Genomic DNA, 12411 nt, shown 5'->3' with positions numbered 1-12411 from the left:
CAGTCGAGGCGTCACTATGGCAGAGAGGTCGAGAGCTAGAAGAAGAGGATGAGTTGGAAAGGTGGTTCCCAGGTGGAAGTAAGAGAGTGGAGAAAAGAGAAGAAATGACGAAAGGGGTAGGGGAACAGTCTTTTTCGCCTGACCAAGAAATGGGGCAACAAGAGTTGGGTCAAATAATATTGAATTAGTTCCACAAGTGTTGCAGAAGTGGTCAAGTCTGGATATAGGTCGGATCCATGTTGTAGACCAATAGGAATTTTGGTTACTCAAGAGGTGGCTAGATGCCTAGATCCGACCCGCTTAAGAGGCCAGAGTGGGTTTCTGGCTCATGTGACTCATTAAAACAGTCACGTGGGAGGAGGTAAAACGAATGAGATGGGGGATTAAAGTTTGGATCTATCATCGTCTTCAACAAAGCAAACCAAGGCCTCTGGTGCGGCTAGGTCTGGTTCATGTTCATCTTTGCATTGGGTTCCTATACAAAGAGAGGAAGAAATAAGCAAGTTGAAAGACCCTTTTGATCGGCCTAATCCAAGGTGCATTAGAACCAGGTCAGAGGAAAAGGAACTAGAGGAAGAGGGCTGGATTGATATTGACGTGGTTGAGGAAGACAATTCTGAAGACGAGGAAGAGTCTATTCTTGGTAGCTTGAATCACAGGTAGATACAAAGGTAATAGAAGATATAAATTTTGGTATTTTGTTTGATGGTGGGACAACGGAGCCGATTTTTTCCACTTCCCATGTTTCGGCATCGACTAGTGATAGTTCGGTTGAGGTCCAAGTTTGCTTGAATGGGCGGCTAGAAAATACTGCTTCAAATTTAGAAGATCCATTACCAATTAGAATTTCAAAGCAGGATTGCGGTAATAAGATTATCAATGATTACCATAGGTGTAATAAAGGTTTGCTAGGAAGGGATAAGACGTAGAGCTTAGGAAGATTTTCGCAACCAAATTCCTTCCCAACAGGTCCATCCTATTGAAGACCGTGATCCTCCTTTTCCTGCGATGGGAAGGGAAATAGATTTTATGTTATCCTCCCCCCAGGTATGGCTGTAAATTTGGTTTTGGGTACTAATGTGGGTTCGATGTCTCTTGCCAACTCTCCAGGTTCCCAGCCTCCATATTCGCCGCCGACCGTGGATGCAAATAAGATTAACTCTGAAATTGCGGGTGAGATTGGAGCTGTTGAAGAGATGGGTGAAAGAATTTGGGGTTTAATTGAGCATCATTTGGAAGAAATGACGAGGAAGGAGCTAGAGGAAAATAAACACACAGAGAATAAGGAAGACATGAACATGGGGGAAGTGTTGATGGCTGACAAAAAGGAGGAAGATAGGATAGAAAGTATTGTGGAGAAGTTGCGTTGTAAGGTGAAGAATCCTAGTGACCTAAAAACCTATGTAAGGACCAAGAAAACTGAGGTGAAGGTGAGAAAAAGGATGTTGAGTGAGGTGGAGAGGTTAAAGCTAGATGTGGAGGGAGATAGAGAGTTTAGTGAAAGGAAGGGTAGGAGAAGAGGGGGCAAGTAATCAAGGGGCTGAGGTAAGGGATACAAAATCAAAGTGAGCTAATGAAAATGATTAGTTGGAATGCTCGAGGTTTAGGAAGCGTGAGGAAGAGAGCCATAATGAAGGAATTGTTGAAGAAGGAGAAGCCGGATGTTGTCTTGTTGCAAGAGACTTAGCTTTCATCATTTGATGACAGATGGGCCAGCAGTATATGGAGGTCTAGGGGCATAGGTTGGGCAATGTCACCATCATGGGGTTCCTCAGGTGGTATGGTGGTACTATGGAAGAAGAACATGTTGCGGGGAAAAGAGGAATTGATGGGGAAGTTTAGTGTCTCTTAAATTTCAAAATGAAGAGGATGGTTTTGAATGGGTACTAACATGCATTTACGGACCTAATGGGTATAAGGAGAGGAATGAAATGTGGGTAGAGTTGGAAGATATACGAGGATTGTGGGATGGACCATGGTGTATTGGAGGGGATTTCAATGTGATAAGATTTGTTGAGGAGTCTAATAAGATGAAACAGAGGGAAACCACAAGTATGAGGAAGTTTAATGAATTCATAAACAATTGTGAACTGAAGGAGTTGGCGCTTGTGAGTAGTAACTTCACTTGGTCTAGTATGCAATCAAACCCAATTTGCTCTAAGCTCGATAGATTCTTATTTACAGTGGATTGGGAAGCTCATTAGGGAGGGTCGGTATCTATGGATTTACCTAGGTTAACCTCGGATCACTGGCCTATTTCCTTATCGAAGGTTGAGCTAAGAGGAAATGGCCCAACCCCGTTTCGATTTGAGAACATGTGGCTTGGTCACCAAGGGTTTAGAGAAAATGTAAAGGATTGGTGGATGGAGATTAATACTAGTGATACTTGGGAGGGTATGAAATTTTAGCATAAGCTTAAAGAGTTGAAAGCAAAGACCGGGATTTGGAATGCTCAACAATTTGGTAGACTAGAAAAGAAAAAAACAGGAGGTAATTAACAATATTGAGATATTGGATAATAAAGAAAATGATGGAAGCTTTGGAGAAAGAGAAAAGCAAGAGAGAGAGGCTAAGAAAGGAATTGGAGGATATTCTGTTTAAAGAAGAGATTTCATGGAGGCAGAAATCTAGGCAAACCTGGTTGAAGGATGGGGATAAAAACACAAAATTCTTTGACGCCTTAGCCAATGACAGGAGGAGGAAAAATTATATTTCCAAAATGGAAGTCGAAGGGGAGACTATTGATCAACAATCTGAAATTGCTAGTGCCATCGTTAACCGTTTCAAGTCGATATTTCAGAAAACCTCTCTCTAGAAGACTTGGTGTGGAAGGGTTGGAGTGGCCAAGAATTGAGGATGATAAAAAAAGATGGTTAGAAAGAAGGTTTGACTTGGAGGAAATAAAGGAAGCTGTTTTTTCAATGGATAGATCTAAAGCACCAAGTCCAGATGGATTTACTATGGCTTTTTACCAAGACTGTTGGGACTTGTTGAAGGAGGATATCCAAAAGGTGTTTGATGAATTTTTTAATAGAGGAGTAATTAATCTAGGATTAAATTCTATCTTCATCGCTTTGATCCCGAAGAAAGCAGGAGCAATTCAACCTAAGGACTTTAGGCTCATCAATCTTGTACACAGTTTTTACAAAATCTATGGCAAGGTGCTATCAAGAAGAATTTGATCAGTGCTTCCCTCTATTCTCTCCTTAAATCAAGGGGCCTTTGTACAGGATAGGCAGATCTTGGACCAATTCCTTATTGCCAATGAGAGTGTGGATGATTTTAAGAGATCTGGAAAGAAGGGCCTGATTTGCAAGTTCGATTTAGAGAAGGCTTATGATTTGTTGGCTGGGATTTCTTAGTGGAAGTTATAAGGAATTTTGGTTTTGGAGATGGGTGGTGCAAGTGGATTAAGGGTTGCATTAGTACTTATCATTACTCACTTTTGGTTAATGGCATAGTGGTTGACCATTTTCCAGCCATCAGAGGCATTCGATAGGGGGACCCTTTGTCTCCGTTCTTGTTCACTCTAGTAGTAGAAGTGTTAGGGATTCTTTTTCAAAGAGCAGATTTGAGGGGTTTAGTGAGAGGATGGAGAGTGGGAAGAGAAAGAGTACCTATCATTCACTTGCAGTTTGCCGATGATACTGTTCTGTTTTGTGAGGGAGGTGATTTAATTTGGGTGAGAAATATGAAGGAGGTGATAGAAGTATTTGAGAAAATGACAAATCTGAAGGTTAACTTTAATAAGACTTGTGTAGCAGGTATCAACATGGAAGGTGAAGAAGTAATTGAATGTGCATCACTATTGGGGTGTGAGGTATGTTAGTGGCCTATGACTTATTTGGGTTTACCTTTGGGAGGCAACCCTAGAAGTGTGAATTTTTGGAACCCGATGGTGGATAGATTTTCAAAAGGGCTTGCTTCCTGGAAAAGGAATTATCTATCTATGGGTGGAAGAATAGCTCTGATTAAATCAACATTAGCAAATTTGCCAGTTTATTTCCTTTCAGTCTTTAGGATGCCTGTGGGGATTTGTAGAAGGATAGAGAGGATAATGGGGGATTTTTATGGGAACCAAGAGAGGAAAGGATGGATCATAGGGTGAGGTGGGAAATGGTGATTAGAAGTAAGAAGTTAGGGGGTCTAGGAATTGGGAGCATTTTAGAAGAGGAATACAACTTTGCTGGGTAAGTGGTTATGGAGATTTCCAGTGGATCAAGACAAGCTGTGTATAAAAGTGATCAAGAGCATTCATGAGTTGACGACAGATGGTTGGGATGTTGGAATTTTGGTTAGAACTTCAGCAAATGCACCTTGGAAAGCCATCCATTCCATTCTTCCTTGTTTTCTACCCTTTGTCAGGTATACTTTGTGTTTTGGAAATATGGTAAGGTTTTGGGAGCATGTGTGGGTGGGGGAGGCATATCTTAATGATCAATTTCCTTCCCTATTCACCCTTTCTAGGTACAAAAACTTAATTGCCTCATCTTTAGTTTCTTTCGTTGGCCCAGGAAATCAAATTAATTGGGATTTGGGTCTTAGACGAGGTCCCTAATTCAGCTACTTCAAAAGGTTTTCTTAGATCCATCAAGGGGAGATTCCCGAATTTGGACCCTTTCTTCTTCTGGTTCTTTCAGTTGTGCCTCCTTTTTTCAATGCCCTGGCCCTTTCTTCTGTTTCTTCCGCCTTTCCCTTCCCTTCTAAGGAGGTGTGGGGAAGTCTGTTCCCACCTAGGGTCGGAGCTCTTTGTTGGGAAATAGCTTTGGAAAGAATTAATACCTGCGATCATCTTCAAAAAAAGAAGCCTTTTTGGTGCTTGTCCCCGCACTGGTGTACCCTTTGTAAAGCTGACGGTGAGTATTGCTTTCATTTACTTATATCCTGCCCTTTTATTTCTTCTATTTGGGAGTGGTTTCTCTCTTTATTTGGGTCCAGGTGGACTCCTCCTTCAAGCATTCGTAGCCTTTTCACCTATGCAGTTGGTAGCCGGATCAAAAAGAGGGGAAAAATCTTGTAGAAATGCACTAAGGCAGCAGTTTGTTGGACAATTTGGGAGGAAAGGAACCAGGATATTTGTTGAAAAGGAAAGTAGCAGGGACACAATTATAGAAATCTTCATGGGGGTAGCACAATGGGTAAAAACAATGAATATTTTTTAGGATGCTTCAATAGAGACCATCATGAATAATTGGCAGGAAATAGCAGTCTTGGCTGCTAGCAGAATCAATGTCCATTCGATGTGGCTCCCTCCGATGGAAGGCTTTATCAAACTCAACTTTGATGGGAGCAGTGAAGGAAACCCAGGGCCATCAGGGGTTGGTGGTATGTTTAGAACAAAGGCAGGTTTAGTTATAGCTCTTTTTTCGGGACCAATTGGAGTTAGAGATTCCTTGAGGGCAGAAATTTTGGCCATCCTGGAGGGGGTAAAAAGGGCTAAGGAGTTGAATATAAATAAGTTGATTATAGAAGGTGAGTCACAAGTGGTAATTGGCTGGATAGAGAAGGCAAACGATGGGTTATGGGCATACATTAATGAAAAAAGGCATTTTAAGTGGCTGACCCAAGGAATGGATGTGCGTGTCTGGTGGGTCAAAACTCAAAAGATGTGCTAATTCATTTGTAGATGCTTTGGCCAAACAGGGGGTGGGAAGAAGCCAATTGTTTTGGGCTACTATGTAATTTTATTGTTGAGGGGGGTGGTAAGAGGGTTTACCTCCCCCCACCCTTGTATTTTAATCTTCTTTATATTAATTAATGAAAGTTTTCTGTTATTGATAAAAGAAGAGGGGCAGGGGCTGTTAGTAGGGGGAAAGAGAGGAAAGGAGGTTAATAAGAGAGCTGGAAACCACCTTGATGAGAGAGGGAGTAGCTTGGAAGCAGAAATCTAGAGTCAAATGGATCAAGGAGGGTGATGGAAACACAAATATTTCCATTGGATGGCAAACGGGAGAAGGAAGAATTTCATTTCTTTTTTGGAACTAGAGGATGGAGTTGTGACACATCTACTGGATATTGTGAAAGCATTGGAAGATCAGTTCAGATCAATTTACAGAAAGCCTATTTTTTGAAGATGGGAGATGGATGGGTTGGAGTGGCCAGCTTTGGATGCTAACTTAAGTAGGGACTTGGAGAAGCATTTTGAGGAGGAAGAAGTAAAGGAAGCAGTTTTTTTCCTTTGATAGATCAAAGGCACCTAGACTGGATGGATTCACTATGGCCTTTTTACCAGGACTGTTGGGAGTGAATTAAAGAAAATTTAATGAAAGTTTTTGAGGAGTTTTATCATAGGGGTTTTATCAATAGGGGTAAATGCTACTTTCATAACCTTGGTCCCTAAGCAGCTTGGTGCTTGTCACCCTAAGGATTTTAGATCAATCAGTTTGGTGACAAGTCAATAAAAGATTTTATCAAAGGTTGTGTCTTGTCTGGTGAAAAAGGTTCTTCCAACACTCTTATCTCAACATCAAGGGGCCTTTATTCAAAAGAGAGATTACAGATTAGCTATTTATAGCTAATGAGTGTGTGGAAGACTTTAGAGGTTCAGGGAGAAAGGGCATAGTGTGGAAATTGGATTTAGAGAAAGCTTATGATTTGGTAGACTGGGGATTTTTAATTGGGACCATGAGGAGATGTGGGTTTGGTGAGAGGTAGTGCAAGTGGGTGAAGGGGTGTCTACAAACTTGTCATTTCTCAGTGCTAGTGAATGGGCTGGTTAAAGGTGTTTTTGGTGCCTTGAGACGAGTTAGACAAGGTGAACCATTATCTCCGTTTCTCTTCACTATCATAGTAAAGGCTTTTGGTAGAATGATTTTGAAAGCAGATGAAATGGGTTTAATAAGTTTTGTAATTTGTGGTTTTCTTCTCTCGGGCTTATCCTTCTGCCCACAACTTCTTGTTGTATATGCTTTTTTATTCTAATCAATAAATAAATTGTGTTGCTGATAAAATAAGGGTTTAATAATAGGATGGAAAGTGGGGAAGGATAGGGTAGTGGTAACACACCTACAGTTTGCAGATGATATAATAATTTTTTGTGAGAATGAGTGAGATGAAGGTGCTAGTAACCTAAGGAGGTTAGTCAACTTGTTTGAGAAAGTGACAAATTTGAGGATTAATCTCAACAAAAGTGTGGTGGTTGGGGTTAACTTAAGAGCAAGGAGTGATTGAGAGGTGGGTAGAGGAAATGGGATGTTTAACAAGTGATTGTCCTTTGAATTATTTAGGACCCCCACTAGGTGCAAACCCTAGATCTGTTGACTCTTTGGCCCCAGTAGTGGAGACATTTGAAAGGAAGCTTGCCGGGTGGAAAAGGAATTACATTTCTCTGGGAGGGAGGATCACTCTTATCAAGTCTATTTTAGCAAATCTCCTTGTGTATTATTTATTGGCGTTCGGCATGCCTATGGTTATTGTTAAAAAATTAGAAAAAATAATGAGAAATTTTCTGTGGGAACCAGGAGAGACCAAGAGAGATAATCTAATTAGATGGGAAGTAGTGTGCAAGAGGAAAGAAAGTGAAGGACTGGGTTTAGGGAAGTTGAAGGAGAAAAACTTGGCCCTTTTAGGAAAGTGGTTGTGGAAATTTCTTCTGGAGGTAGATAGACTATGGCATAGGGTGATAGCCAGCATTCATGGACTCTCAGAGAATGGGTGGGGTGCTGAAACCTCTAGCAGAGCTTCTAGTGTATCACCATGGAAATCAATCCAAAAGCATATTCCAAGTTTCCTCACTCATATCAGGTATGATCTCAACTCAGGGAACAAAATCAGGTTTTGGGAAGATTTGTGGGTAGGGGAGGTGCCTCTGAAGGTCTCCTTTCCTTCGTTGTATGCTCTCTCTTCTTTCAAGGGTAAACCAATTTTAGATTTCTTAATCCCCTCCCCTTCTCTATTTGGGGAGGTGGTGACAATCGTACCTGGTGATCGCTGCCGGAGAAGAACAGGGAGTTGAAAAGAAGCTCTCTCTAGTGTGCGTCTTGCGACAAACAAGTTAGGGCTGGAAAAAGATGATCGTTCGAACAAGCTAGGTCTTTAGAAAGCCAAACTTACGCTTTTTGTGATAGTCCCTGATCATTCAACAGTAGATTGATAGAGGGCAAACCGACAAATGAAACACTTGACTGATGCTTTGACACAACACCTCTGGTTACACGTGAAGACATTGTCATGCGTATTCATTAACTTGAAATGACGTTGTGGGAGTACCGTGTTTCTCATTTGGTGTTATTTCGTCATTTCTCTAGAATGCGGTTTTGGAGCTTGGTTTCGGAACAGGAATAGATTGTTATGGTTTTTGAACCAGATGTCTTCTTGTTTTGTGGGAATATTGGGAACGCGAGAAACATTCCTGTGGAGCAATGCCAAACGGGGCTGATGAGGGCGGATTTGGCCCTCTAGTGAAATTGTGACACTTGGCACCTCATGCAAACCAAGTGCAACCTCTTGACAACTGGGCAGCTCGGGAAGCTCGGGTAGCTTGGCAGATCTTGCCACAGCTTGCCACTTACAGACAACTCAGCATGGCTCGCCACAAGTAGCTCGACAGAGCTCGCCACAAGCAGCTCGACAGAGCTCGCCACAAGTAGCTCGGCATAGGCAGCTCGCCACAGGGAGCTGGCCACTCCGAAGGCAGCCTGGCGTCTTACGAAGAGCTCGCCACTTAGGGGTAGCTCGACATAGGTAGATCGACACTTAGGGGCAGCTCGGTGTATCGCAGGAAGATCTCCTGCCTGACAAATCCGAAGACCTGCGCCCACGTCTCTCGCTAGGCGGTGTCGTGCCTGCCAGTCCTGAGAGCTGTCCCTTGACTGGTAGAGCCGTACTCTGCAGTAGCCGCCTACACCCGCCACTTCAGCTCTGGCAGTAGCGGCTGTGGCAGAGAGACAGAGGCGGTTACGCTTGACTTGACAGAGGCTGTTATGCCTGATTTGACAGGACACCACTATATAAGGACTTCGACCCCCAAAGACAAAGGGGAGAGAATGGAAAAAATGGAGGTAATCCCTACTCTCTAGCTCTCTCTCTCCAATATCATCTTCAATCTCTCTACAATCAGAGTGCTAACTTAAGTGTCAGAGAGTTTTGCCGGAAAATGCCCTCGAGTCCTCTGATTCAGTTCTCACAGGTCCCTCAGCTCCCATTGCCTACAAAGGAGAGAAGATCACCTCATGCAGAGGGTAGTCGGGTTGCGCTGCACCAGGGAGCTCCACCATTCTCTGAGTCATAGGCCGCCTAGGAGTAGGGAGCTCGTCACCAGGTAGCTCACCACCAGGGAGCTCGTCACCAGGCAGCTCACCACTAGGGAGCTCGTCACCAAGTAGCTCGTCACCTGGTAGCTCACCACCAAGGAGCTCGTCGCCAGGCAGCTCACCACCAGGGAGCTCGTCACCAAATAGCTCGTCACCAGGTAGCTCGCCACCAGGTAGCTCACCACCAGGGAGCTCGTCACCAAGTAGCTCGTCACCAGGTAGCTCACCACCAGGGAGCTCGTCACCAGGCAGCTCACCACCAGGGAGCTCGTCACCAAGTAGCTCATCACCAGGTAGCTCGCCACCAAGTAGCTCACCACCAGGGAGTTCGTCACCAAGTAGCTCACCACCAGGTAGTTCACCACTAGGCACTTCACCACTAGGTCAAATGACGAGGTACTTAGCCAAAAAAAATTGATACATCACAAAAAATTGGTACGTGACCAGAAACGGTTACATCAGGGGCCTTACTAAATATTATTTGCGTTTTTGGATATGAATATATATTTGTCAATTTGCACTATACTTGATAGCTGAAACTTCTGGCATTTTGTTTCTGCCAGTATGGTCGAAATCTACAGATATTATATGCAAAATAACATGTCGGTTGTGTTCTTTGTTGTTACATAGCAGTTTATGGCTTTATATTCCCTGCACTATAACCCTTAATTTTTATTGCTTTTTTTTTTTTTTAATACAAGTAACCCTTTTATTCATACTGTTTTATGGTTTTAAGTAAGCTACCATTGTTAACTATATCTTGTGCATTTGTCTTAACCAATCTGCAGGTTACATTACACATGGATTGATATTGGGACGCCCAATATTTCCTTTATGGTGGCATTGGACACTGGGAGTGATCTTCTTTGGGTTCCATGTGATTGCATACAATGTGCTCCATTCCATGCTAGTTATTATAATGGTTTGGTATGTTTGTCTATAATCTACTGTTTGTTCTAATTAATCCATATAACACATGGGGTTTTGCCTCTCTGCCTTTGGATGCTATCTGATTCTTTATTATATGATCTTTATATTTGTTGCTTATATATTTATTCATTAATTTGATTATCAATGTTAAGCAGGGATTCTCTACCCCCTTGGCTGTCCCCAGGCAACCACAATCCTTGTTACCCTTTGTCTGTCTAGAGTATCTGCTGGGTTATTTGCCACTTTTGAAATTCATTTGAACAAGTTCAGATTAGCTCTGAGTGCCTTGGCCACTCTATGAAAGTATTTGAGAGATCAGAGACCTTCTGTACCTGAGGAAAGCTATCTAATCACCACTTGACAGTCCTTTTTCATTGGCAGTCCATTTCACTCTGATGAAAGAACTTAGCTCTAGTGCCTGAATTAGGGAAATTACTTTCATACTTGTTGATATTCCTTCCCTAGCTGTTCTTGAATAACTTGGTGGAATATTTCCATAATCATCTCAGTGTTTACCGCAGCAACCATCAAATTTGTCTTTATCTTCCCCTCCCTGGAGATAAATTAGACAAGTGGCATGTTTCTGCTGTCTTATTTGAAGGATGAGTGGGAAAACTAGAAAAGACAGGGTCAAATGAAATTATTTGAAGGAACACAGGAGTAACTCCAAAAGGGTGATAAAATGAGGGAAAGTAGACTAAGATGATTTGGTCAAGTGAAGAGAACACCAAGCACCAATAAGAAGCATAGTTGTCAAGGTGGTGGCTAGATGCAAGGTGCCCATGGAGGGTTGCCTCAGTTAAGTGCTTAGCTATTTTCTATATGGCACTATAAAAAAATTATATATATATTATTTTTATTTTTTGAGATTATAATAGTAAATAGACCATACACTAAATTATTCATTTTGTGGGTTTAAATACTAGTTTCTTTTTGTTATTTTCTTGTTTGTTAGGGTTCAACCAACACACATGGTGGTGTATGTTGTCTTGAACCCTTTAAGACACCAAAACCTGAACCAATAGGGAAGGAACAACTTAGAATTTGTCCAATCTATACATTCTTCTTTTTCTTTTGTTCTTTGTTCTTTTTCTTTTTCTTCCATCCTTTTCTTTTTCTTTTACTAGGACAAAAAACAGGGCCCCATATATTTTCTTAATTTTCTTTTTCTTTCTTCCTTTCCTTCTCATGAATATGTTGATTTTATATGATGGGTCCTAATTATAACATGATTTCAAGCACTTTGGTGGACAAGTCACCACTAAGGGTGATTTGAGGTGCTTGGCACTGTATTGTTCTTGTAAACATATCCAATTCTTTTATCAAATCAATATAATTACCTGTTACCAATGAAAAATATATGCTGATTTTCTATGTTTTAATATGATATTTCTACTTACTAGTGAAAGATGCTTGCTTTAGAACCTAGGGAATTACCCTAGGATTCCAGGTCTTTATTTTATAGAAAACCATTACCTAGGCACCTAGGTTACAAGGTGCACCCTAGTGCCTAGCCTTGCCTTGTTGCCTTGAAAACTATGGTAAGAAGAATTATTCTGTTACACATTGAAGGGGCTAGTAGAGCTAGGGACATACCAAAATGATACATGATTTGAACTAGTAAGAAATGATTTAGAGGTTCAAAATTAACAATCGATATGGCACTGAACAGAACTAGAGGCCGGTGCTTGGTGTAATGGTAAAATCTCAGGCTGGTGAGTGTAAGAGCATGCTTTAGTCTGAGAGTGGCCACTTTGTGCAAAAATATGCCAAAGGTTTGGACCATATCCATTTTACCCCTCCCAAGACCCCTGCCTGTTCAATTTATTAATGAAGTTCAGAATTGAGACTTGCATGCTGCAACATACTGAGTATGTTTTGTTAATTCTTTAGTAACTGTAGAGAACACTGATGTGGGCCCCACTGCAGTGGTCCTCACTGTGTTCGTAGGACAGCAGTGTAGTTATTTGTTTCAGTTATAGTAGTGTCAGTTTGAGTCAGTTTATTAATCCAATTGTTATTTATTTCAGCTTTTATTTACTTTATTTATTATGTAAGTACCAAGGGCAGATGTGTCCTTTCCATTATGTACTAAACATAACCTATAAATATTAAGAGAGTGGCGGCGGCAGATCTGTAAGAATCTGTCCTTTCTTTCAACAACTTGTGTTATCTTGTTTCTCTTCTATTCTCTCTCCTTTCTCCCTCTTTTTCTTCTGTTTTGCAAACC

At 41.6% G+C, this 12411-nt stretch overlaps 1 protein-coding gene across 5 annotated transcripts in view; it reads left to right on the top strand.

Annotated features, from left to right (window-relative positions):
• LOC148851375 (Eukaryotic aspartyl protease family protein) overlaps positions 1 to 12411 on the top strand; it is a 60968-nt gene that overhangs the window by 31672 nt on the left and 16885 nt on the right. For all 5 annotated transcript variants that reach the window (XM_088947317.1, XM_088947320.1, XM_088947318.1 and 2 more), the window contains exon 3: positions 10040 to 10178. In XM_088947317.1, coding sequence (XP_088803443.1) covers positions 10040 to 10178 — 139 coding nt within the window. The remainder of the gene's footprint in view (positions 1 to 10039; positions 10179 to 12411) is intronic.

This window comes from Nelumbo lutea, chromosome 5 (genome assembly GCF_056320005.1).
Source record: "Nelumbo lutea isolate HS-2025 chromosome 5, American lotus-T2T, whole genome shotgun sequence".
NCBI classification, from domain to species: Eukaryota; Viridiplantae; Streptophyta; class Magnoliopsida; order Proteales; family Nelumbonaceae; genus Nelumbo; species Nelumbo lutea.
Note: the sequence above shows the minus strand (reverse complement) of the source record. Positions and strands in the feature narration are given on the sequence as shown.